The sequence below is a fragment of the Temnothorax nylanderi genome, unplaced genomic scaffold, assembly GCF_030848795.1.
Source record: "Temnothorax nylanderi isolate EJ_2023f unplaced genomic scaffold, tnyl_v1.0 TNYL_tig0023_pilon, whole genome shotgun sequence".
NCBI lineage: Eukaryota > Metazoa > Arthropoda > Insecta > Hymenoptera > Formicidae > Temnothorax > Temnothorax nylanderi.
Window position 1 is genome coordinate 1,736,063 of NW_027249085.1, and position 25,195 is coordinate 1,761,257.

At 38.5% G+C, this 25,195-nt stretch overlaps 5 protein-coding genes across 9 annotated transcripts in view; 2 read left to right on the forward strand and 3 right to left on the reverse strand.

Annotated features, from left to right (window-relative positions):
• Positions 1-859, reverse strand: part of LOC139769616 (lachesin) — a 61,556-nt gene extending 60,697 nt beyond the window's left edge. The window contains exons 1-2 of the mRNA XM_071700858.1: positions 779-859; positions 618-694 (exon numbers count right to left, since the gene is read on the reverse strand). The gene's annotated coding sequence lies outside the window, so the exon portion shown is untranslated. The remainder of the gene's footprint in view (positions 1-617; positions 695-778) is intronic.
• Positions 860-969: 110 nt separating this feature from the next.
• LOC139769620 (uncharacterized) lies at positions 970-3,350 on the forward strand. Of its 2 annotated transcripts, none has more exons than XM_071700865.1 (4): positions 970-1,417; positions 2,329-2,498; positions 2,658-2,795; positions 2,895-3,350. In XM_071700865.1, exons 1-4 carry the CDS (start codon positions 985-987, stop codon positions 3,156-3,158), a joined length of 1,005 nt encoding a protein of 334 aa, XP_071556966.1. In that variant the 5' UTR covers positions 970-984; the 3' UTR covers positions 3,159-3,350. The 2 variants fall into 2 exon arrangements, with proteins under 2 accessions (XP_071556966.1, XP_071556968.1); XM_071700867.1 differs by having other exon boundaries at positions 1,344-1,584.
• A 1,107-nt stretch (positions 3,351-4,457) lies between these two features.
• LOC139769617 (RNA-binding protein 47) lies at positions 4,458-9,735 on the forward strand. Its single transcript, XM_071700859.1, has 6 exons — positions 4,458-5,079; positions 5,794-6,387; positions 7,236-7,410; positions 7,793-8,103; positions 8,198-8,327; positions 8,617-9,735. Exons 1-6 carry the CDS (start codon positions 4,984-4,986, stop codon positions 8,721-8,723), a joined length of 1,413 nt encoding a protein of 470 aa, XP_071556960.1. The 5' UTR covers positions 4,458-4,983; the 3' UTR covers positions 8,724-9,735.
• A 110-nt stretch (positions 9,736-9,845) lies between these two features.
• On the reverse strand, positions 9,846-11,754 carry LOC139769619 (uncharacterized). The gene is made up of 3 exons (XM_071700864.1): positions 11,355-11,754; positions 10,632-10,991; positions 9,846-10,396 (listed from the first exon to the last, which is right to left on the reverse strand). Exons 1-3 carry the CDS (start codon positions 11,654-11,656, stop codon positions 10,024-10,026), a joined length of 1,035 nt encoding a protein of 344 aa, XP_071556965.1. The 5' UTR covers positions 11,657-11,754; the 3' UTR covers positions 9,846-10,023.
• A 518-nt stretch (positions 11,755-12,272) lies between these two features.
• The window catches only part of LOC139769618 (lachesin), a 34,274-nt gene continuing 21,351 nt past the window's right edge, over positions 12,273-25,195 (reverse strand). For 2 of the 4 annotated variants that reach the window (XM_071700861.1, XM_071700860.1), the window contains exons 2-9: positions 23,357-23,446; positions 21,398-21,519; positions 16,850-17,035; positions 16,023-16,215; positions 14,548-14,679; positions 14,355-14,474; positions 13,641-13,811; positions 12,273-13,361 (exon numbers count right to left, since the gene is read on the reverse strand). In XM_071700861.1, the coding sequence (XP_071556962.1) occupies positions 12,985-13,361; positions 13,641-13,811; positions 14,355-14,474; positions 14,548-14,679; positions 16,023-16,215; positions 16,850-17,035; positions 21,398-21,519; positions 23,357-23,441 (1,386 nt within the window). In that variant the 5' untranslated portion in view covers positions 23,442-23,446 and the 3' untranslated portion in view covers positions 12,273-12,984. Of the gene's footprint in view, positions 13,362-13,640; positions 13,812-14,354; positions 14,475-14,547; positions 14,680-16,022; positions 16,216-16,849; positions 17,036-21,397; positions 21,520-23,327; positions 23,447-25,195 lie in introns of all 4 variants that reach the window. The other 2 variants (XM_071700862.1, XM_071700863.1) reach the window with 2 other exon arrangements.

Sequence of the window (25,195 nt, forward strand, 5' to 3'; positions counted from 1 at the left end):
GATTCGCTTCCTGAATTATTCTCAATGCGCAGCGCATTCGAAAGAGAAATCGGTCTATTTTAATGTCGACTATTTATAATTTACATCCATTTTAATTAATTCATAAATATATAATCAAAAGTAGTTATACGTTTAACGTCAAGTGAAATTTCTGTTTCAATCAATCGTCGAAGTGAAACTCGAGATTCGAGCAGGAAATAAATTCGAAATGGAGAAATGCTTCGTTTCTCCATTTTCCTACATTTCTAAGATTTCCACGGGAAAGCTACGCGTAAAGTTTCACGGAGACAATCGTGTTTAGCCGAGCGCTGATAAAGGGTGACAGAAAATATTTGAGATTCATGATTGTCAGGTGAACGGTGCCATACACATTTCCGTTATGTGCCTACGATAACAAACAGGGCCCTCGCTAATCAGCATGTATATCATCATTCGCATGGAACAACAACGCAAACTGCGAACGCTAGTAAACTTGCAAATATAGGAAGTATAAAAATTCATCGAGAGAAACAGGTACGTGCGTTTGCGTTTAATTAATATTTATCAAATCGTGTCGCAACTGGGTTTACCCAGGTCGTAATTATTGCGCTTAGATATAAAACGGCGTGGTAAATTACCTTGCAAATATGATGCAGTCCGCAACGTAACGGAAAAAAATTCTTTGAACTGCGCATTTATATTAGATGTCTCTTTCCTAGCGACAGACAAAAAGCATGGCTGATAAACTGATTGCATTTTTTGTAGAGATAAGAAGGAATAAATGTATATATGTACATACGTGCATGCGTGTGGGACTGTGCGAGCTCGAGTTCGTGGGATCAAGTCCAAACGATTGTGCCCCGGAGACAGTCATCCTTGCATTGCCTTGCAATTGCGGGTTGCGGGAAAAACTGATTTGAACTATTTGAAGCGCAGAAAGGAACACGCGGCGCCATCCAGCAGACGTCGCTCGCAACTAAAATCCAAACTAACCGCGTCGATAAGATGCATCTCAGTCAAAATCTGCACTTATCGATGCAGCGTCTCCATGATCGATCGAGATTCACGATGAATCAGATTCAACTTCGAGAGACGTCCGTTGTTCGAAGCGACGCTGTCGTCGCTGTCAGCCGCGAAGGCCGGCGAAGGATCACGTCGGCCGGTCGGCGGTCGGGCCGCGATTGGGGGCCCCGCCGGCCCCGGTCGCCCGGTGTGCCCCACCGTTCGCGATACTCGCTATGCATTGGCGAACGCGTCGGAAGTCGGAACTCGGGACAAAGGACGCTTTCGTACGCGAGCGAAGGGACGCCATGTTCATTTGTCAACGGACGTCAAGGTGTTCCCGTGCGGAAGGAGCGAGGAGCGAGCGGGCCGCTTGCCGTCCGCCGCCGGATAGAAGCGGATAGAAGCCAGGCCCAGGGGGCACCGACTCACCGAGGTCAGTCCGAGGAGCGGAGGAGTCCTCTCGTCCCAATCGTCCCGTCTCGTCCTCGTCTCGTCCCGTGATGGAGAGCGACGCCGCTTCCGCCGAGTCGCGGAAGCGCAAACGCGAGGAATACGAGATGCAGCTGTTCGGCTTTCATTCCCGAGCCGTATACGCGACTCGTAAGTCGCTACCTGCATTCTAGAACTCGACGCGCGACGCTTTTTTTCAGACCGCGCTTCGCCGACGACGCCGACGAACGCGCCGGAAGGACAGGGCCCGGAGAGGGGACGCTGACCGTTGCGGTGGCATCGCCGGCATCCCGCCGATCCCGCGTCCTTCTGCCTTCTGCTCGTCTCGCCGCCGCTGGATGGGTGTACTCTGGTTTCATGTGGCATTCGATCATGACTAGAGTCACACTCGTCCAGCGACCGAGACGCTTTCAACGGATTTTTCGCGAGGAGGGGACGCGAACGCGGCGTCTCGCTTCCGTAATTAACGTCGCTCCACGAGGACCCTACACCGGTGGGAAGCGTTGCCTCTCGACGAACGCATTCTTTGTCTCGCCAATCCTTTCCTGTCTTATTTTCGTAGCATCCTTATGCAATTTCTTTAGCTTTTCTCCTACTTTTAATTTTTAATTGTCGCAATATAATTGCTCATATTTACCTAGAAAATTTATTGAAAGAAAAAAGGAAAATTACAACTCGACAAAGCCTTAATTTTATTTGAGAAGAAACGGAATTTTTAGAAACTTGATAGTTTAGCTTTTAACGTGATTGTAACCTTAGATCTTTTGTTCATTTTCTATGAAGGACTACTATTGCATTAAGTGTTTTTATATCCATTGTTTTAACTGGATGTTTCTAATTTATGAAAAATGAATGACTTCTCATAGTAATCTCTCTCTCTTTGGTGTGTTATAGTCAAGAATATTGTGATGGAAAGAATACAGTCTAGGAGCAAAAAGTTGTGTGAGACGTTGGAAAAAATATATAAACCAGATTCAGAAAACTTGGCCGTGCTAAAGGCAAACGAGGAGAGACTTGTAAAAGCGTATTGTGCAGCCTCGGTGCCTTATTTGAAAAATATAGAGGTAATTGCTTTCATACTCCCTGAATCCATATATCTAATTATATTTTATTAGGTTATGCCTATTTTACATCTAATTGTAAGATATATCTTTTAAATTAAAAACTTTAAAGTAAAAATAGTGAAGAAAGTTGTAAATTAACCTATATTTTATTCTAAACAGAATATTGTGAACAAATTCATCGCTGTACCCGACATTGTTCTGGCGGACGAGGATAAACTTCAAGGAGTGCAATACACGGAAGCAGAATTTGAGTGCATGCGTGGGAAACTGGAGGAGTTCCAGCAGAGAGCGAAACGAGTACGTATCGCGGTTTTAATCATCACTGAAAAAAAAAACGCTGTTTTCGCTATATGTAAATGCCATTCAAGCATTATGTAACTCTCGTGGTTTTTCCAGGCGACTATATTGAACGCGGCATTGAAGGAGGAATTACAGCTCATAGAACAATCTTCGATCTGTGCGGACAATACCGATAGGATGAGTCACATAATTGAGAGCGGGATTGCGTGTCCGGATATCAGTGACAAAATTCATCAATTAGTCGAGGATTACAAACAGTTCTGCGCGTTCTTCGAGGACGGGGCACCTGTGTCGCAAAATTCGCTCTACAATAGGATCGATGATCTCAACTGTACAGACTGCGATATGGATACCTTATAATTGTACAGAGAAGAAGAAATTATTTTTGCGACTCATCTTTGGATACTTTGTCGCTGATACTGTCTTTCTAAGATTAGTAATATGTTTCTAAGATTAGTAATATGTAAATGAATGCATTCTGCGAATGGTTTTTATACGCACGTTATATAAATTGCATATAATTTATAATTTTATTAAATACTTGTAGCATTATATGTTTTCTTCGTTTTTCTCCCTTTTAAGTAACTTGGTATTCTATGGAAGGGTTACTTGGTATGATAACTTTTATAAATTACGTAAATTATTTAAAAGTAATTGAATGTTATGAATGCTTCAAAATGCAAATTTATCTAATATAATGAAATCATGAAAGTAATAAAAAAAATGTTTAATTTGTTATCGACTGGAGTTTACCGCTTACCGTCAGCTACTCCAGTAGCTATTGATATTTGCTTTCGCTTTTCGCATAAGATACAGAAAACATAGAAAATTTAAATCATTTTTAAACTTCTTTTTTAACTTACAATCTTTGGTGCTTACAAATTTGAATATATTTAAAACGCAATCTTTATCTCAATAATAATTATAGCTATGACTATAAGATTAAAGATATCAGATTTTATTTTTAATTGACTCCATGGTGGTTTTAATAATTAAAGTTTAAAAAATTTACCGTCATGATTGAAACGTTGTGTCGCATCACGAAGGTACCCATCAAAACGACATATGTAAATATTTAAAAGTAAATATTCGAAATCGGCTCATGACCAGCGCATTTCTCTGCGCCACGATCGCCACATTAATTGTGTCGTATAAACTTCCGTAATTAAGTATACTTAGAGTTAACATAAAATTATTGTAGGGAACATTTTCTAATATCTCGTAGATTTATTGAAATAATATAAATTTATAAAAATAATTACATTTAATAGAAATTGATTTTTAAAATAAAAAGCTATATTCGTACTAAATGCATTTTTAAGAAAGTATAAAACGCGTGTGAGAAAAGATAACATTAAAACGGAGTGTAAACTCGGTATAGTCGTTTTGTTTTATTTCTCGCTCAGGAACTATTGTAAGAATATTCTCCTCTTCTCTCTTTGTTTACGCGTAAAAGCAAGAGAGAACCATAAGATTCTACGTAATCACCTTCTACTATCTCAATAGCTTTCTTCTCGCGCATAAAAACATAGCGTCAACATTATAACCGTTCTGCTTCTCCAACTTTAATTTAGACTTATTCTTCACGATCTGATCTTGAATACTCAAGCTACATTGTGGGTAAATTATATTTTCGAGCGTAAAATAATGTCGTGTACATGTAAGGATATAAATAATGACACGCTGTGCATTTACGTAGACATTTGATGAATAATTGCGAAAGTGAAAGGATTGAAGCGCGATCGAGCCAATAACATAAAAATAATGATTTAACTCATTAGTTAGTTACGATAATTCGGAGTGTTCTTAAACGAGCCTCTCGTCGGAGTAAAAATAAATGTAAAACGAATCTTTTATAAAGCTTCTTCAAAAAGAATTAACGAGAAGGAAAATAAAAGCTTCTAGAAAGAAATCTAGAAAGAAAAATAATTGTCGAGCCCTCGGACTCCAATAAAAATGCGTAGCGAGTAGCGAGTCTATCGCAAAAAACGACTTGGCGTCTCGCGTTGCACATTTCCCGGAATCCGGCCCCAAATCACCGAAATCGCCTCGCCCCACTCCGTCACCTCTACAGCCCTCCAATGCCTCCAATTCTTCCGTCGATCATCCGGAATCCGGAGGGAGATCAGTTCGTTTGTTGAGTTTGTTCGCTACGTGCAGCTCACGGGATTATACGTCGATTACGATGAGCGACGACGGGGATATGGACCTCACCGGGGAGTGTCAGCGTACCATGCGACTCCTGGAGATGCTGCGTCGCACGGAGTACGAGCTCGTGCAGGTACAGACAGAAATCCAACGACTACTTTACATATCTTTCGATACTAATGCGAATTCGGCTAGAAAACGAAACAATTTTTCAGCGTGAGACAAATTAAAGTAATCACTTGAAAACGGCGAGAGTGACTTACAAATAAATACAATATAGGAGTTTCCTTATAATTTATATCTTATCTTTTAATATTAAGGCGCCCTTGTTATCGGGAAATAATCTTTAAATAATCTTTTCACGAATAGAAGTTGAAAGATATTGAGATAATAGCTTGAAAAAGCGATCGATGTGATTTGTGAAAATTTAATTTGTGTAACTTCTCGTCTTATTTTTTATCTATCTTTCGGTATTAATACACGTTGTTAACAGACGTAGCGAAATAATCTTTCCCTTGCGAGTAGAAGTTAAAAAATGTTGAAATAATAACTTGAAAGCATCAGCAAGAGGAATAATATGTGGGTTTCTTTATAACACTTGTCTTATATATATTAATCTACTAATAAAGTAACCAACTGCGTTTAGAGAGCTCCGTCTTGATCAGCTAAAGAATTAACGAATGTATCTGTGATAAAATGCGATTCTCTCCACTTGTTAGTTATGACGGAGCTATCCTCTCTTCTAAATATTCTAATCAAGTCAAAAATTAATATCTCTATATACATCTAAGTCTTCTTTCTCCTATCATCGCAACCGCGCAAAAAAAAGAAAGCATTTCGTGTACAGGAGAACGGCCAGCGACGGTTGACGGCACCAGAAGTTTCGCGCGGCGAACGGCAGCGCGTTAAGGGCGCGGAGGTGTTCCTGGGTCGTTTGCCACGCGATTGCTACGAGGACGAGTTGATGCCGTTGCTGGAGCAAGTGGGCCGACTTTTGGAGCTGCGACTGATGCTCGACTTTTCCGGGTCGACGCGCGGCTACGCATTCGCGTTGTACGAAAACCCGCGGATCGCCCGGAAGGCGTGCGAGCGCCTGGACGGCCACGAGATCCGGCCGGGGCATCGGATCGGCGTGGTCAAGTCCATGGACAACTGTCGGCTCTTCTTCGGCGGTGTACCCAAGACCAAGACCAAGCCGGAGTTTATGGAGGAGCTGACCAAGATCCTGGAAGGCATCACGGACGTCTACTTGTACCCGAGCGCCCACGATCGCAGCCTAAATCGCGGTTTTATCTTCGTCGAGTTCCGAGATCATCGGGCGGCCGCGATGGCCCGGCGCAAGCTCATACCCGGCAAAGTGATGCTTTGGGACCACGAGATCGCGGTGGACTGGGCGGATCCGGAGCCGGGCGATCCGATCGACGAGGACATCATGGAAACGGTGAATCTTCTCCAAGTTTTCTCAAAATTGGAAGAACATTAAGATCGATTACTATTTCATCGTTCTAATTTTTTTACAATTTTAGTCTTCCTATCTTTTTTTTAATTCAACATGCAGGTTTTTCTCTCTCTTCGCAACTAGGTATTTTATTTACCAAATTCAATAATGTATGCGTAACGATAGATGTGATATTTGAAGAGATAATGATCGATATAACGAAAAAATGTATATAATTCTATAAAATAAATAAAACACACAAAAATAATACTACATTTTACGGGATACGTAATATTATCGAAACGGAGATTGAATAAATTGGAGCGTTTATACATATCGCGTTTTGTGTAATTGTACAAATATATTTCAAATTGGGAAGAATTAAAAAAAATGAAATGGCTTTTTCTCTTGCGATGGCTTATTAGTAATTTTATTATATTTCGACAAAAATTGATTAAAAACGTGATTAAAAATGTATCTACTTTTCGTATCTATAATATTATAGAATGTGAATAATGCTAAACTTATTATAAAACTTACATATTAAAAATTATTCGAGGTGATTGAATTCGATGTTGATTGAATTAGCAAATTTTAAAATAGATAATTGCAAAAAAAGATTTTCCCTTCTTTTAATTTCTAAGGAATATATTGCGATGAAAAACGGTGTAATAATATATTTCTGTAAGAATTCTGTATAAAGAACGCGAGCGTTGACGTAGGATAAATCTGCCGCAGCGAAATCACATTTCATATCACTGTATATCCTGTGTATATATTTTATATATATATAGAATGGCGTGAAACAGGATATGTTGCACTAACTCAATATCATACGCGATGACAAATAGGTGACGGCTCTGTTCGTAAGGAACCTCGCGCTCGATATGCCGCAGCAGAAGGTGAAGGAGATCCTCTACAGGCACACGAACGTGCCAATATTGAAGCTGAAGAAGATCAATCACTTCGCTTTCATTCACTACGAGAATCGTGAAGCCGCGCAGACTGTAATGGACATAATGGAAAGTGAGTATGCGAGCGACGTAACCCGAGCCAAAGGATGAAGAAAATTAAAAAAACTTAAGGAACGCGAAGGGGAGTAAATATAGTGATTTCAGCAGAAACATGCCAAATCTTAATAAACAGATTGTTAATTGTAACTAACATTTTGTATTTTTATTTCTCACATTAACACATAATTATCACACAAAATTAATCCTGTTGATAAAAGTATTTTCTCCTCGCATTCGTTTTCTTGAGATTAGAATATACATCATTAAATTAATGTTACTAATACTTTTTCAGCTAAATGGAAATAGTTGTCTGCTCCAAAAATTTTATTTTATTTCAGACTTGTGGAAAACCGATTTGCGTTTAATTCTTTGTACGAATACCTTTTTACTTTTAGGAACAAATAGCATTGTCGAGAAACAGGGTTGGGAGGTCCGTTGGGCGAAACCCATCGGAGCGTCCAAGGTTCTGGAAAGACAACGATACATTCGCGAGGCGGCAGCCAACTTGAATGTCCAAAAGACCGAAATTCCGCGCTCGAAACAAGGAAAGAAACGCTCCATCAAAGCGTTCGCGAAAACACACGAGGACGACAGCGTTTACCTGGCACAGATGAAAATCCTGCAGAGCTTGGTCAAGGAGAGATTCGATGCGACGTGCACCTTTGACTGCGTACAGATAGTGGATACGTTCTATTATGCTGGCAGAGTAAACGCCTAAACGCCTTAATAAATTAGCGACAACTTATTTTTTTATTTATGCCTGATGATTCACTATTTTCTTTTGTGTCACGTTGTTTTAGGTAACTATTCACAAAGATGATATAATAATGTTCGAATTTCAAGGGGAACCAATGGCGTCGAAACATAAAGCCATGAGCGTGGCATCCGTTCAAGTCTACCAATATTTAACCGGTATGGCGAATTTAAGCGGTACGTATAACATTTTGGCTTGTGTTATATTAAAAGCTTTTGATTATTTTGTTCTGTATTTGCGCGCGTTGAATCAAAGGCGATTTTGACAAAATGCTTCTACGCGGATTAATTCAACTCCGACAACGAAAAACACGCGTAATATTTACAAAATTTCGATTTTCAATAGTAATCGACAAGTATCGTTTATATCGCGAAATCTCGTTCGCGCTTTTCGTTTGCCTCGAAACATATTTTTGCAATACACAATGCACTGCGTTTTAACGCAATTTTGCGTGTATTTTTTTAGCGCCGCAGCTATTATATGAACAGCATTATATTCAATCAGGAATGGACATTAACTCTGTGACTGATGCACCGATTGTGTGGCAATCTCCAGGAATAGTTCAAAATTAGATCAGCTACTATTTACCATTTGTTTCCATCTTTTCTCTTCAATTGTTACATACAGATGCAAAACCTACTGACGCAGTTGCAAAAGAAAAGCTCAATAACTCTTTCTTATCTATTTTTCTCAAGTTTTTTTAACATTTATTAAATATTGACATTGACTAATGGAATATCTCAGTTCAACATTGGATTTTAAGTTACAATTTCAAGACAGTATACTCTCGAATGTCAGAGTGCTCAAGATATATTCTATTTGAGTGCCCAAAATATTTTAATTCTAAATTATTAAAGCTTGCAACATTACAATGTGTTTGATGAAATTTTAATCTATATAACAAATATTACCCATGACATACATGGCCATTCATTTTAACGAATAATAATTAATGAAGTTTCTCAATTCAAAAATTGATTTTAAATCACAGTTCTTAGACAGTGTGCTTTAAAAAAAGTGCCTAAGATATATTGAAAAGCTAATTATTAAAACTTGTGCCAATCTACAATACATATTTGATGGAATTATAATCTATAAAATTTAACTGTTTATACCAATGGCCATTTTAAAAATGTATTTGTGCAATATGATGGACTCATGTCTGAAAATGTATTTATAATAATTTAAAAAATTTGGTACTTGCAAGTTTCGTATACTGCAAGAGATTTTGTAACTTCTTACTTATTGTTCTTTTAAGCAATTAACATATTTATATTAAAAAGTACTATTTTATCTTTAAAGTTCTAAGTATGTACGTGTATTACACATTATTAAAAGATATTATTTTAAATACTCATTTTTTACATACATGTAATGAAAGATTAATTTTTATGTTCAGTTTAAATAAGAGATACCGGCTGTGCCCAGAATAATTATTTTAATTGTAAGATACGCATAGCGTGTTGCATTATTGAATCTGTGATCATATGTTATGTGTAGTTCGTAATACCTTTATGCATAATTCATATCATATAGCGGAAAAGTTTAATTTAATAAAGGTATTATTTTTGTATGAATTTGTAATCCTATACTTTTTTTTCTTTAATCCTTCTCATTCTATTAATACAGAAGAAATATACTTCTCTTTTTTTGTGATATAAGTATCAAATATGTAGAATGCTATACATGAAATGTATAATCACGCATTTTTCTTTTTATTTATCCATTTGAAGCTTATATATACAGAATCAGAAACGTATCGATTAAGAGTTCTCGCAATTATAGAGTACACGGTAATAAATTTATGGTAGAAGTGTCTCAAGATTTACCTTTATCTTAAAAGAAGTCCCTAAGAAGACAGAGACATCGCGTTTATCGTTTCAACGGGAAGGGGCTTAATGCTCTTTGCATTGACGGTAGAATCGTAGAATAATCCTCCAAGATCCTCCGTACCGTTTCGTAATCGGTGTCACCAGTGGCATTGCTCGGTCTCATGCAACGTACTAATCGCATGGTCTGCTCGCTGCATCCACCCGGGCTACTCCTCTCCTGCGTGCTGAAGGTCTCGTACGTGAACGCGAGCAGCTTCTCCACGGCGCAATCGAGTACCTTATCGCTTGGCAACTCGCCGCGGCCACTCTCGACACAGTCCTTGATCACGGCGTTCATCCAGTTCCAATCTTCCCATGTGTCTAACATCTCAACCTTCTGGTTCTCCAATTGCCATGTCAAACGAGCGCGATACCTGTAAGCGCGTTGCACACATTAGCACATGTATAAAAATCTGACAAAAAATCATTCATTTTATTAATGTTCTTTTTAGCTTATTTAAGAGGATGCGTAAGCTTTCTTTTTGTTAAAATAATTAAATTTGCGGATTAGTAAATAAGAAAATTTTCGTATTAGATTATTCGTGGTTAATAACAAAGTAATTAAGCCAGTATCTTCGTTAATGTTTATAATATTTCGATTTAACTTACGGCCAACTCCACGGATTCTTGCTGAATTTTGCTCTCTTCAAATTACCCAGATAAGCGAACATGTTGTAATCGATATAGCTCAGTTGGTTGTAGTCGAAGTAAAAGTTCTCCAAATTATGAAGCATCTGGAAGACCGTGTAGTCGATCCACCGAATGAAGTTGAACGACACGTCCAAAGTCTGCAGGGAGTGTTGCATGTTCACGAACCAATCTCCTGGCACACTTGTCAGTTTATTGCCCCAGAGCATCAGCTTTTTCAACTTCGTGAGACCTACGAATGCCTGAGCGTCGCACGTCTGTATGCCCGATTCATGTAGATCTAAAGTCACGAGAGTCGCCCCGAATCTCGCAAAGCTGTGTCTTTGGTAGAATAAAGTAAAAAATCGTAAATTACTTCGAAGGTATACGAAAAATTCACAAAAGCGCGTGTAATATATTCGATAAACAATGAATATTCAAAAAATGATTATTCAGAATATTCCGAAATATGATATAATGCAGTTACTAAAAGGAAATGCTGAATATTCTTTGTAAAATAAAAGAAGAAAAGATAGAGCGTAAATTCGAATGTATCAAAATATAAACATCGGACAGATATTACAAAATTTACGATAAAATAAAATGTGTTATCGTCATATATTATGTTGAAAATCGGTTATATCGTAATGCCAATTCAATCAATTTTTTCTCACAATCTCCGGACAATTTCTTCTCTTTTCTTACCCGGGTATGTTAGGTATATTCGAATCGAAAATCGTAATGATCGTCGTGTTGGTCCATGCTTTGTCCAAGTGCTGTTGCAGCGTCGTTAACTGAGTGCACTGAAATCCAACATCATTCGTTCGTCTGTATGTGATCTTCACACATGGCGACGCCAATAACGCCGCTTGGAAGAACGTGCAAAGAAGATAAATAATTAATAACTGCTTCATTGTCGTGGAACTCGCTCGCGACGAAATCGTTGAATTAACTAAGAGTCCTCGAGACAGCGAGCGACGAGTAAAACGTATGTGTGGGCGGCACATCCTCGTGGCTTTTTCCTTCTGGCGATGATAACGCAAATCAGTATCATCAAATAACCGACATTTCTTTTATCACTATTGTGATATTATTCGAATGTCGCGCAATATGATTTTTTTTGCAAAATTTCAATATTGAATGAATGATTATATGTATATATTAAAAAATAGATGCACTTTTACAAAATGTTTTATCGATGTTATAATGCTGCATTAAGTCCACTTTAAACGATCTAATTCGCGTCAAATTCGAGAACAAAATTTTATTTATAATTTTATGTGTCAGGTACTTTGACATAACATATATATGTTTTATATATGTGTGCACTCTAGCGGGAAAAAGGGTTTCAAACGTTTTTGTTTTACCCAGCACATAAAATTAAAAATAAAATTCTATCCTGAATTCTGACACGAATTATGAATAATCTAAGGTAGACTTTTTATCGCGTGTATCACTAATCATAAGTAAATTAATGATCACGTCCGTGGTACACGTAGTTCAAGTATTTTGTTTGTCTTTTTTTAAATTAAATTAAAGCGTTTAAATTGGATATGTATTAAAAAAATCTGCTGAAAAGAAAAGCGCTAGGACATCCTGAAAGAGAAAGATCGCGCTCGCGGATGATAGTAGAAACAACATTTATTGTCATACATATATACATGTCATAATTCTCGTTAGAGTTAAATATGGCTGTTCCTAGAGACGAATGAATTTAATTTAGTCGGTTTCTAAAGACCAACGACCCCAAATTCAGTCGATTTTTAGTATGGACCCCTCTTTAATTACTCTGTCAATGTATATACCCATTAATTGCGCGATAATTACACGAACCAATCGAGACGATTCTTCTAATTCTTATGTTTAATAATGCCTACTATTTGAAAATATGTAAAATGATGTTCTTTCATTGAAATAAAAATAAAAGAACAATATCACACGTCAATTTACCGCTTTATGTTCGATGAAAAATTGTTATTAGCAAATACTGTATCGTCTGGAATGCATTTTGTATAATGATGGCATTTACAAGCGAACGTTTTTAACAGCGTGATCTACTTCTCAGATACTTTTTCGTGATCTCATTTACTTTTCAGACGTAACTACATTTATTGTCATAAAAATGTCTCATTATTTACAGCAAAATACCAATGCATTCAATATTTTGCACCACGTTCTTCTGACACTTAAATGAAAATATGGCAAAAAATTATTTTAATATCGATTACACGTAATTCCACTTCGCGTGTCTTTCAACAATTGAAATAACGATGAATGATCCAATTTCGTTGTAATTGTACGACCTCATTGTCGTGAAGAGTCTTACTCTCCAAATTCAATCGTGAATTAAAATCATCAGGATGATCACGACGAGGCCGACGTGACATAATCGTGAATCGCGTAATGATTTAACACCATTAAATGGGGGTTTCTGGGCGCCCAGTTGCGTCGGTGCCGAATGCGCTGGAGCCGGTGCCGGCGCCGGAAACGCGGAGATTCTCGATTTGTTCGCGATATTTGGCAATGAACTCGATAAATTTCGCCTGGACATCGGTGTGGTGTGGCCCATATTCTTCGGGATCAGATCCGAATCCTTGTCGAGCACATATGAGGGTTTCTTCCCCTTCTTCTCCGTCTGTTTGCGCCAGGTATGCTTCTCGATGGTCTCGGTATTTCGCGTGGAGACTGTCGTTGGTTTGGATATCTGCAGCTCTGTAATTCGATTTCGAAGCAACGGGTATTGTCTGACAATTAAGAGGCCAGACGTATATAAACATTTAAAAAATTTTAAACATAAACGTATAAATTATGGAACATAATCCATTTTCTTCTTTATGCGTGTGCACGTATTGTATTTACGCGTTCTATAAAAACAATAAGATAACAAAATAGACAAGAATTGCTTTCGGCGGACCTTAGTAACATTGTGGATCTACGATATTTAATTTACGGATTTTTTTACGACATCTATACGAACAGTTGCTACTGTACCTTGTAATCTTATGGACCCTTCCATTTTTCCGAAAGCGTTTTCAGCCGAGCACGTGTAAGTGCCGAAATCAGATTTGTCAAGGTGTCTGACAGTGAGATTTAGCTGATATGCATAATCGTTGATGGTAACTTCCGATATATCGTGTTTCTCATCAGCGAGTAGTTTGACTCCTAAAGTAAATATCTTTCGAGATAATTCTATCGAGAATATATATTTATATATCTATATTTAAAAACAGTATCCTTTTTATTTAAAGCTTCTTTGAGAAGTGGAGATAAAAGGATGCGCCACATAAGGACATATTTTTATCACCTTAAAAGAAATGCATATTTTTCTCTTTTCAATAAAATTATTAATTCAATGGTATGAATAATAATAAACTGCCGTTGGCTGTTCTCGCAGAGAGAATGACTAAGTTATCTAACTTTTTATCGAATTTTTATCAAATTGTCATATAAAAATTTTTATAGTTTTTTAATCCTGGTGCATATATAATAAAGTCGACGTAGAACCGTTAAAACGCGCGTTCCTGGTATAAACAAAATGCTTCATATACTTTCATCAACGAGTTTTTCGTTAATCCTAGTACAGAGAATGTCAATGAATAGGTAAAAGTCAGCTAAATTGATAAATAAAAAGTGCCCCAAATGATGACTGAGATGGGAATAGACAAGTATCTGGTGCACACGAAACGAAAGTCGGTGTTCTCTCACCATTATTTCTGTACCATGTGTTCAGAGCCTTCGGCGAGGACTCTACGTAGCACTGGAGAAGGACATCGCTGTCGACGGGCGCCGCTACTAACTGGTTTGTGACTTTAATCAGCGGTTTGACTTTAACGAGAAAGATGCAATTAGTGTAAGTTGATCGAACAGAAGTTGCTAGTAGCAACACGCGTACACTTACAACGGACGTTGACGTAATATCTCTTGCTGACCGACGGCGGCACTCCGTTCGACGCGATACAGAGATAAGATCCCATCTCCTGCCGCTGAATGCCCCGCAGATGAAGTTGCTCGCCCTCAAACGTACGCGCTGCTTTAACATTTCCGACGTGATAAAGAATGAGAGATTCGGAAATCCAGATGTCTTTCAGACGCTCTCGGTTTTCGACACAATAATCTTATTCGTACGACCGATCATTTCTCAAATATCATCTCCTTTATGCAGAAGATGCGCTACATCATCTATCTGCGCGGTTCTCTTTCGTAAAATAAAAAAAACTTTGTGTAACAAACTCTTTACTCTTTTGTAATAAATAATTAATCGTTCTTTCGATATTGTTCCAATGAGAATTCTCGTCCCAGATTGAAATAAGAGAAATCTGTGCTTAAAAATGTGGTACGCTAGGTACGAAATATTTTCGAAATATTACCATAGATTATTTCGTGTCTTCAGTTATAAGAAATAAGATAATTAGAGTGGTAATTAGAGGCTTTTGAGACAATATAAAATCAAGATTCTGACGCGTTCGGCGGAGAGAAGACGGAGTCGCTCCTGGCGGGATGGAGATACCGTGGCAGCGTAACACTCTCGCGACGCAGTGTACACACCCTGGATATTGCAATCGGGTACGCGAGTCGATAGAAGGGGGGGGGGGGCACGGCGAAGAGGAAATATATGTAAAGTCAACATCCATCACTCACAGTCAGGAAGGCTAATCGGATGACTGCTTTTCCGCGGGACACGGCGGACATCGACGACGGGGTTTGCCCTATCGTCGTGCACCGTCGCTCTTTTAAAAGTGATCCGCTTGCGGGGGGGCGGGGGAATATTTCATCTCGAAAATCGCGCGCGCACCGTACGGATCAATTAAAGATAAATCGCCGGGCGTACGGTTTCGTTTAGTCATGACCAGTCGCGTCCCTTTAGAGTCGCGGCAATCGCGGCATCATAATCATTAGTCATATCCCGACGGTGGAAATTTTCATTTATTTTCGGTGGTGGCGCATTTCACGTTTAATGACATCCCTCGGTGGGGTATATGATGGAATTTTAATTCAACATTTTAAGACTACGACAGACGATCATCTCACTTTCACGCGACAATGTAGGCATTATCGTTTAATTAACAACTAATCAAATCGGAACATAGATTCCTATTGTTATCCACGCATTGTATCTTTCAATCTAATAACGATCGCATAATAAGCGTGTTTCTGTCAACGGTAATTATTTTGTATTTCACGTACATGTAACGCAAAAGATATTATTGTCTCTTTGAATTTTCATACAAGTCAGGAAGAAAATGGGAAAAGATATTGTTCGTATTCTATATAATTTTTTCTTTTGTAACGTAATTCTATTCATTTTTTCACGCGTTTTATTCGATCCCCTAGCATGTGTTCGTCAAAATGTCTAAAAACTACTTAGCATCGTACTTCGCTTGACGCTGTTATCGTTCCTCAGCGTGATGTTCCGGCCATCTTCCCGTCGCCAGATCACCACCGGTTCCGGATTGCCGGTAGCTCGACATCGCAACAGCAGATCACCGTTTTCCTTGGTGGTCAGCATATCCGCGGTGTTATCCAGGTCCATGATATCGGGCGGTATCACAACTTTCATGTGACCGGTCTAGGCGCAAGATTCGCATTCGTTATACTATTTGGAAATGTATCGACCTCGTCGATAATTTAACTGATGTACTCGACAGAACCGAATTCAATTTAAAATCAGCGCAAAAGAAAGAGTTCCGATATATTGAATCCAAATGTGCAATACTCAGATTTTTAGATATTATTAATATTGTCAGTATTTGATCTCTCTGACATATTTATAGTTATTTTCGAAAAAAAAAAAAAAAAAAAAAAAGACAGTACGGGAAATCAAGGTAGGTATATAAAATAATTAGTTTTAAGAATATATAATTCTAATAAGAATAAAAGTATATCCGTAATCTAAATTGACTCTGCTCTTTCATTCGCGAGCTTGAGCGAGAGTCAGAGAAATTTCAAAAAATTTTCTAACTTAATTTTAAAAAAGTAACTTATTAGAAAAGAACTTTATATCGCGACACGAGCGTTTCCCAGTTCCGCGCTGAATGTTCTCCGTTTTGTACGAACGTATGCGGCGTGTATACGTTGCATTCACGCGGCATTTGCGTTATACAGAGGGTCGGAACGACATATCGTCCCCTATTCGGCGGCAACGTAGAACGTGATAGAGAACGGCGATGACTGTCGCGCTAATGTTCAACGGCTCTACTGACCTGGCTTCTCATAGGATCCGTATTAACTTGACACATGTACGTGCCGGAGTCGTTCGGCTGAACGTTAGTCACGTGCAGCTTCCATGTGTTATGGCCGTTGTGAGTGACGGACAAGCGTGGGTTGTGCGCCACCATGTGCGTGTGAATGGCCAAAATCGCACGCGAATCCGACTTTATCCAGGCGACCTGCGCGTGACGTGACAAAAGTGCTCATTTCGCCCATATAGGGATGGGGACCAGATATTTAGATATAAAACAATGCTTGAAACAATAATTACAAAGCGCCTCCGATATAATGTGCATAATTGATATTTATCTATTAACTATGTGTAATCGGTGCATTCGCTGAATGTACTTGTGAATTTGTTAGAACTTCGCAAATGACGAAGTTTTTTTTACACAGTGGCGGATTTTCTGCGAATATCCTTTGGCAATAGAAATTTCTTTATAAACGTCAAACGTATATTTATTTATAACTAGTCGTAACGAATATCGAAATGTTTTCAACGTACCATCAGCGATCGTAATACTTGAAAAATATACATTTAATTTAGCTCGCAACGATTAAAATAATATTTACGTTAGCATTTATGTAGCAAATTACAAATATATGCATATATGTATATGCATTTTTTAAATAGATGATACATAACTTCCATAACTTCCATAGCTATAGAAACTATAGAAAGACCTTCTTATGCAACAGCGACAAAAGAATGCCGTAAAGATAAATAACGCGGGATAGGTGAACGCGAAAGGAGAAATTTTTGCTCTTTCTCACACGGGAGGAGAGATGATTGCATTTTGCATAAGGGGAGAATGGGAGGAGATCGAGCCACCTCACCACGAAAGACGCGAACTCTTCATTAGTACGGTGCCGAGGTGGTGCTTAAAAAGCGTCGCGATGCTTGCGAAAGGCGCTTATCGGTATTCATACCGAAACGCTGGCGCGGCATTGGGGGGTTGCGCTCTCAAATTCCGCTCGGGTTTACTCTGCTACAACCCCTATTTCGCGCTTACAGCCCCTTCTCCCTGGCTCGGGTGGGCAGCCCACTCTGTCATATTTCAGACAGCAGCGAAGCCATTGAACAGGATAAAAAGGCTTTTAAACCGCGGACAAAAGCCCGGGTCGCCGCGTTTCGATCGGCAATGAAATTTAAATACGTAATATATATTATGTGTGTGCGTAAGTCTGAGAAACAGATATCTACCTGTTGGAAACAAACCTTTCGTCGCGATGACCCGCTCACCGTAATCTCCGTGTGATCCTTCGCGGATCAGAAGCAATCGGCCAGGTGTCCTCATAGACATCCGATACGTCTGACGCGCGCGGTTTACATGACATTACATCTCAGGGTATTGCATTTACGGAGGTATTACGTGCCCTATTCAGCTACTAAGTTTAGTTGCATTCAGATATCCATGTGAGATTCAGGTATCCAATGAGATACAGATAAATATATCGGAATTTCGCATTTCTAGATTTGCTAGTATCTGACATACGTATTTGCGAAAGGGCTATTTCCGAAATGAGATATCCTATATTTTTCTACATACAAAAGGGGCTTGTTTCTCTCAATCAATTTGAAATACTTCACCGATGTAACACTATGCGAGTCTAATTACAAGGCTTGAGTTTCCTGTGGAGAAATATAGCATCGACGGCTTCAGATACCCGCGGCTGCAGGCTGCACCGATCGTTACACGGGACTGTGGTAAAGGGTTAAATTTCTGAGATTAAATGTTACCGGATGCACGGGACGCGGTTACATACAACGCGACGCGACGACGAGTTCGAGGCAGCTGCCAAATTAAACAGTTTTTGATGCAGGTACGTTAACCCGAGAACGGACGCGTTTTTTGTAACGTGTGGCGGATTTCGTTCTTTACCATCGTGCAAACGTGGCTCTCTTTTCCCTCTGTATGAAAGCGAGATATGCGCATATTGCAGAAATAAATAAAAAATAAAGTCACGTAAAAAATGTATATTGGGCGTGATTAAACAAAACGGAGGAAGAGAAAAAGAGAGTAAAAAGATAATATTTTGCATGCGCGCACGCGAGGTTTCTTTCTCTGTCAACAATATATCTAAACGAGATGGGAAGTGAAACAAGAGGGCAAATGTTATCACAGTAACTGATCGGAAATTGAACGGAGTTGAGATTGAAGCTTTTGACTTCGCACGAAGGTACAAGTACATGATTGCAAATGCATAAAAGATGCGTACAAGATGTATGGCGGGTCATTAAAGATTATTCATTCTGCAGTTGAACCTCTATTTCTTTTTGCAGTCTCACAATTGCCAAAATGTGGCAATTGAATAAACTAAACAAATTCCAATTTTTTTAAAAAGTTGCATAGTTTGCTTCTAAAATATCTCAGATTTTTCTATTATTATTTATTGGAGACAATAGAGTTTCATTCATGTAATCAATGTAATGATTTCAAGCTGTAAAATTTGATTCTGTTAGTTGCAAAATTGCGCCTATTCTTTGTACAGTTTTCCACCTAATCGCCGTCTGGTTGAAGTGCATGAGGTGCGTATAAATGGTACAGCAAAGTCAGCACGAGCTGCACAGGGAAAAGGAGAACGAAAAGGAGGAGAAGCACGACGGCAAAAATCAGGGCTATTCAGCGACGCTATATTAGCGGATCTGATTTATATCCTTTCTTCCGTCGTTTCCTTTCTTTTTCCAGTGAGAGAGAGAGAGAGAGAGGACGAGAAGAACCCTTCGGCATAGCCGCGAGCGACAAGGCGGCGAGCATCTCCGAACGAACACGCTCCAACGGCGTTAGAAACGCGATAGAAACGATTGTCGCGATCTGAGCACGCAATCAAAACTTGGACTTCTTCTTGAAAGTGAATTACTCGCGACCAGAGTCCGTCCCAGAAGAGATTCTCTGAATTCTGCCGCGTACAACTGTACGCTTCTCTCACAAACACACGTAGACAAGTCAGCGACTGTATAGATACACCAAGAGCGAACATTTCCGCATTAAATCGTGGTCAATGTTGACACGGGTCAACATTTGCGAAAAACAAGCGACCTGCCGACACAGCGGCTAAATTACTAACAAAAATTGATAGCGTCCAAAATAAACGTACAAATATTCTCAAAACGCTTCGGAGCAAACGCGGCAAATATATCAGCCTTTGGAGGTAAGGTTTCCTTCAATAAAAATTTTAATGTGGTTTTCAAGTAATCAGCGATCGAAAATAAAGGGCTTTTTGCGAGTAATCAAGATTTGAAAGAGCAAACAGATAAGAAATCTGAATTATTCAGCTAATTTTAAGTGTACTTTATAACAGAAACTCAATCTGAAGTTTAACTGCAGAGATATTTAATGATGAAAATTAGAGAGTGATGATAAATGATATAATGCTAAGAAGAAATCGATTCCAAATTCGCTACTGAATTTGTCATTAACGATTTGATTTATTTCTGTTTATTCAATTTATTTCGTGTATATTTGTAAAATTAAATTTGAAGAAACCCGCGCGTTTGCGATAAGATTTTCGTTTTATTCTGATTCTGATTCTCTTAATGTCCGATCTTTGCGTATCTGTAATTATTGAGGTGAAAGAATATTATGAATGGAGAAAACAGCATAGTACAATCACTACGTTCAATCGGAATAGATAGTTTTGCTGATACGAAAACGATGTTATTCATTGTCTCAATACGTTCTTCCAGTTTTGTCTTTCTGTCGTTGGAAAATGCATCGAATACTCGAATGGTTTCGCTTGATTTGCATTGTTTCGCTATGCAGATCTCAAGGAAAACATCTTGACATTTGTAGCGTCGCTCGCGGCTTTTCCCTTAGGATTTCAAGAAACAACGATCGAAAAAGTCGACGTATTGTGCACGTCTGACACTTTTACGAGAGCTAAGTTATCTCTTTACGTGTAAATTGTTTTCTTTCCTGTTATGACATGACGTAACGTAATATCGTTGCTAACAACTAATATATATACATATAAGATATCGTATTCGCGGTAAAATTGACTTTTAGACAAATAGAACAAATCTGCGCAAATTAAATTTTAGAAAATATAATTTAAAATTTGCTTAAATCTTTATACATTTTAACATCTTGCCTAAGAGAAAGGAATATAATTAATATACAAAAGAGTTTAATGATAATAAAATATTCAATTATTTTGGTCTCCTCTTTTGCTCTGGCGATATTTCTTATTAATATGTTACTACTGCTCATTAACTCTCTGCTTCTTCCTTGCAGAATTAAAGTCGGCAGAATTAACTTATGTATTTAAAGCCAAATGGCAGCACATTGCTTCGCATTTGAGCGCTCTGAATGACCATTGAACGAGACGCGTGCTCGATAATACTCGTTTAATAATAATCGAGCGGTGAAACATGGTTTCACGCGGTTACGTAGCAATTACTCGACAATACAATCCGTCTAGGCTGCATCCGGTATATTAAGCGAATATATGATCTAGGCCACACTACTTACTATTTCGAGCGGTGGCCCTAATCGACTAGCTAATTACAACATGCGCGCAAGCAGCACGAGTACATTTACCTTGTAAGACTGGAGATGATTAACGACGCAGGTGAAGGAGACGTCGCGACCTTGAGTGACCGTGTGATTTTCCAAGAGCGCCAGAAATTCGGGCAGGACCTCGGACTTAGGCGGCGTTTGTCCTGAATTATGCAATTAACGATTATGCGCCAGCGATTACGGCTAAAACGATCAGCAAAGTTAATCCTTAATTAGCTGCGCGGCCAACTTGCCGTCGATACGCCGCCCGTTACAAATATGATATATGGACGGCGCGTTAGGGAAATTTCGGTGAACCCCAAATACAAGAATGCCCATCATCTTTTTGCGCCGCGCGAGCAAAATTTAATCTAGATCGCCGCGTTACTTGTGTATGTAACGAGCGACCGGTCAACCATGTCACTGCGCGATAATCATAATTCTTTCTGTGCGTCGCGCTTGTGATTATACCACTGGGGTGTCCGCCCTATACGAATCATGACCCGAAGAACGTTAATTTTTAATGAAAATTTACTTTTAGGGTGCTTACACATATTTCATTGTTTTAATACGATAGAGAAAAATGTGCATTTTTTATTCATTATTGCAAACGAAATACGAATATATACCTACTGACTGTAACATTTTATAATTTCTTAATATATGTTTTCTTTACTTTATTATTATCATATAAATCTTTTACAACGATTTGTCGTACAATTTATTATGCAATATGCGGATAAGACAGTCAGTGCGTTGCATAATGAAGTTTTGATTAACCGCGTCGAACCCTTATGGACCCCGTAACCTTTGCACGTCACGATATTCACCCCTCGCGTTCTCGCGTGGCGGATGCCAATTCGAAGTGACGTTTCACGCAGGGAAGTCTCGCGTTGATCATTCTCGCCATAACAGGATGGAATCTAATAGGTAAAACAAAAAAAAGGAAGACGTATTCTTCCTGTATCCTTTTTGGTTAACTTAGCTTGAAACGATCACGCGAGCACGAAGGAAAGGGGGGAAAGTTTCACGAGAAACGGAGTGTTTATTAATCATGTGGAATATGCCTAAGCGAAAGTTCGCTGACTTGTGGAGTAATCATCATCTATCATGATCTATCGCGTGGAAAGGCTACCCTGAAGACGAGGTAATATTTTTGTTGGTCCGCAGGTTCGCACATGCGAGTCGAGTACTCGACGACCTATGCATTGTGATTTGCATCTGCTGTGTAATGAGAAATCGACCGAACATCGTTTCAAATTAAAGAGGAATCTCAATAAATATTGAATAATAAGAAGGTCGAAATTTTCAAGATCTACATAAATCATATTGATATGTTTCTTATATATACTTTTATTATTTTTTTATCTTATAAAAATCCAATGTTCCGCAAATGAATTTCACAAGGAATGATCGGTTTTAATCGCATTCGTAAATTCTACTGAATTTCCTTCACGTTTTTCGTTCTAATATAATTCTATTCATATATAAATATCTGTAAGTTCAAGATTAAATATTATTTTTCTAAAAAAATTTCATAATTTACAGTTATGCGATAAACGAACAGCGGTAATAAATAAATAAGCGTAACGATACAGAACGCGAGCCCGTTTCGTTTTCCGAGGCGGGAGAGAAGTCGGCGGCCTGTGCCACAGTGGTACTTTGCAATTCCTGCTTCTTTTTAAGCGGAGATTCTATTTAAGCTCTCGCGAGAGGCTACCGATAGCGACGTCTTCGGAGAAGGATTCTATTTGATTCTTATCGTAACTGGAGCAAAGAAAGGCGGCACAAAAGTATAACGGGCACGATACCAGTCGCGGCGATCCCTGTGTAGAAGGGAAGGAGGAGGGTATTCTGTCATTTCGTGCGAATTAAAAACTTGTAACTTTTGCTTCTCCTCGCAACTCCCCCGGACGATTTTCTCTTTTTTTCCTGTTTCTCACAAGAATCTGCGCATCACGGAAATACTTACCTTATCGAAGCGGTATATTCGACTCTTACCGAGACTGGTGTAGAGGAAGACGACAATAAGGGCGCACAGTGCGAAGTTCCGCGATGCCATGCCATAAGGTAAGCCATACGCCATACGTCCTGCAACAAAAAGCGCGAAATACGTCAAAGTGAAGCACTGTGTCAAGTGCAAACAAGCCTAGTAATCACATTCAAACTAAAGGCCTTTATTTAAATTTTTTATTCATTATTGTTATTTGAAGTAATATTTATAGCTTTGCGCAAGTAAATAATTCATTCACAGTAAAATTTACTGTTCGTTGATTTACAATTAATGTGAATAGAAATTAATAAATAAGGCCAATGCGAGTCGTGCATTGAAAATCCTTTTATTAAAAATAAAACAATAAACTTTAGGTCAGAATGTTTTGAATATGAATTACAGTGATTTTCAGTTGTGCGATTTTTCTTCCACATCAATAGGCAATAATTTACAAATATGAAAATAGGTGATATAAATAATTAAAAAGAAACGAGAAAAGAAAAATGTCGATACAGAAATTTGAAACAGAAAGAACAATTACGTTTTTATTTATATTTTTCAAAATTTGCAATATATTAATTCACAAATAAGCAAGCTACGAGATCGAAGATAGAAAAGTTCGTGTGGATTCTCGTCACTAAAAATCAAACTAATATAAACAAACCGACTAACTAGAAAATGTGACGATATAAAAGCCGTAAAAAACGATGAAAATTAGTGCAAAACAAATATTTAAAAGTTTAAAGGCTAGAAATTTTATTGATTAAAAAATAGTAGATATGATGTAATAATTCAATTATCTTATCTGTTATTTCACAAATCATCTGTATGAAAATCTAAATCATCTGTATAAAAACAATTGTAATTAGAATTTTCTAATTCTAATATAACATACTAAATTTCGCGTGAGAGGATATTTGCAAGGGAGTTGTTACGGCGAAGCAACCGGCTTCTGGGGTGAGAAAAGAGGGGAGGTCGGGGTTGAAATCAAGAATTTCGCGACGTCGTCGACGCGTGCTCGGAACGAGGATACGGAACGGAGGAGGAGGAGAATAAAGAGAGGAGAGGGTCAGCCCCGAATCGCGTGAATATTAACTCGACAGTTGGTCGCCACATAAACGCCAACCCGCTGATATATCTCCCGTTCGCCCGTCGCCAACCGGCCAGCACCGCAATAATACTCTCGAATGGCAGTAGAGGTACACCCTCTTCTCCGCACCCTCTCGTGATACGCACACTCCGCGTCTCGGGGGCACACGTGCGCGCGGATGCGTGTACCACACACGTATATATGTAGGTATGTAATGTCCGCAGTCCGATGGTCAAATGAAAATTTCGTTCACTCCAAAGCTCGTCCTTTATAACTTCGGCCGGTCTTGCTCTCACGTTCGCCAACAATTCTGCCATACGTGTTTAAGGCCCACATTTACAATTTCAGCCGAAGAGCTCGGATAAAACTGCTTTTTTAAATGTGACACGATTTAATAAACAGATCAATTTGATATTAATTTCGTCATAATTGTTTAAATGTCACAATTCAACTGATTGTGAGGAGCCCAGGTAAAATTTATCTTTAAAGTATTTGTCTTTATGTTTCAAGATCCTCAATCTAAGTTCTATTTCTCGAATTCGAAGCACATGTAAATATGTTGCAATAGATCGTAATTTAATGTCATATCAATCAAATATTGAGTTGAACGTTTATTATTAAAGCTCACTGATAGAATTCTATCCTGAATTCTAACACAAATTATAGATTGTCTAAAGGCAAGTTTTAGTAAGCAATTATTCCATGAATTTTGTCTCAAAAACATATCAGATGAGATACTCGGAATAAAGTTTTATAT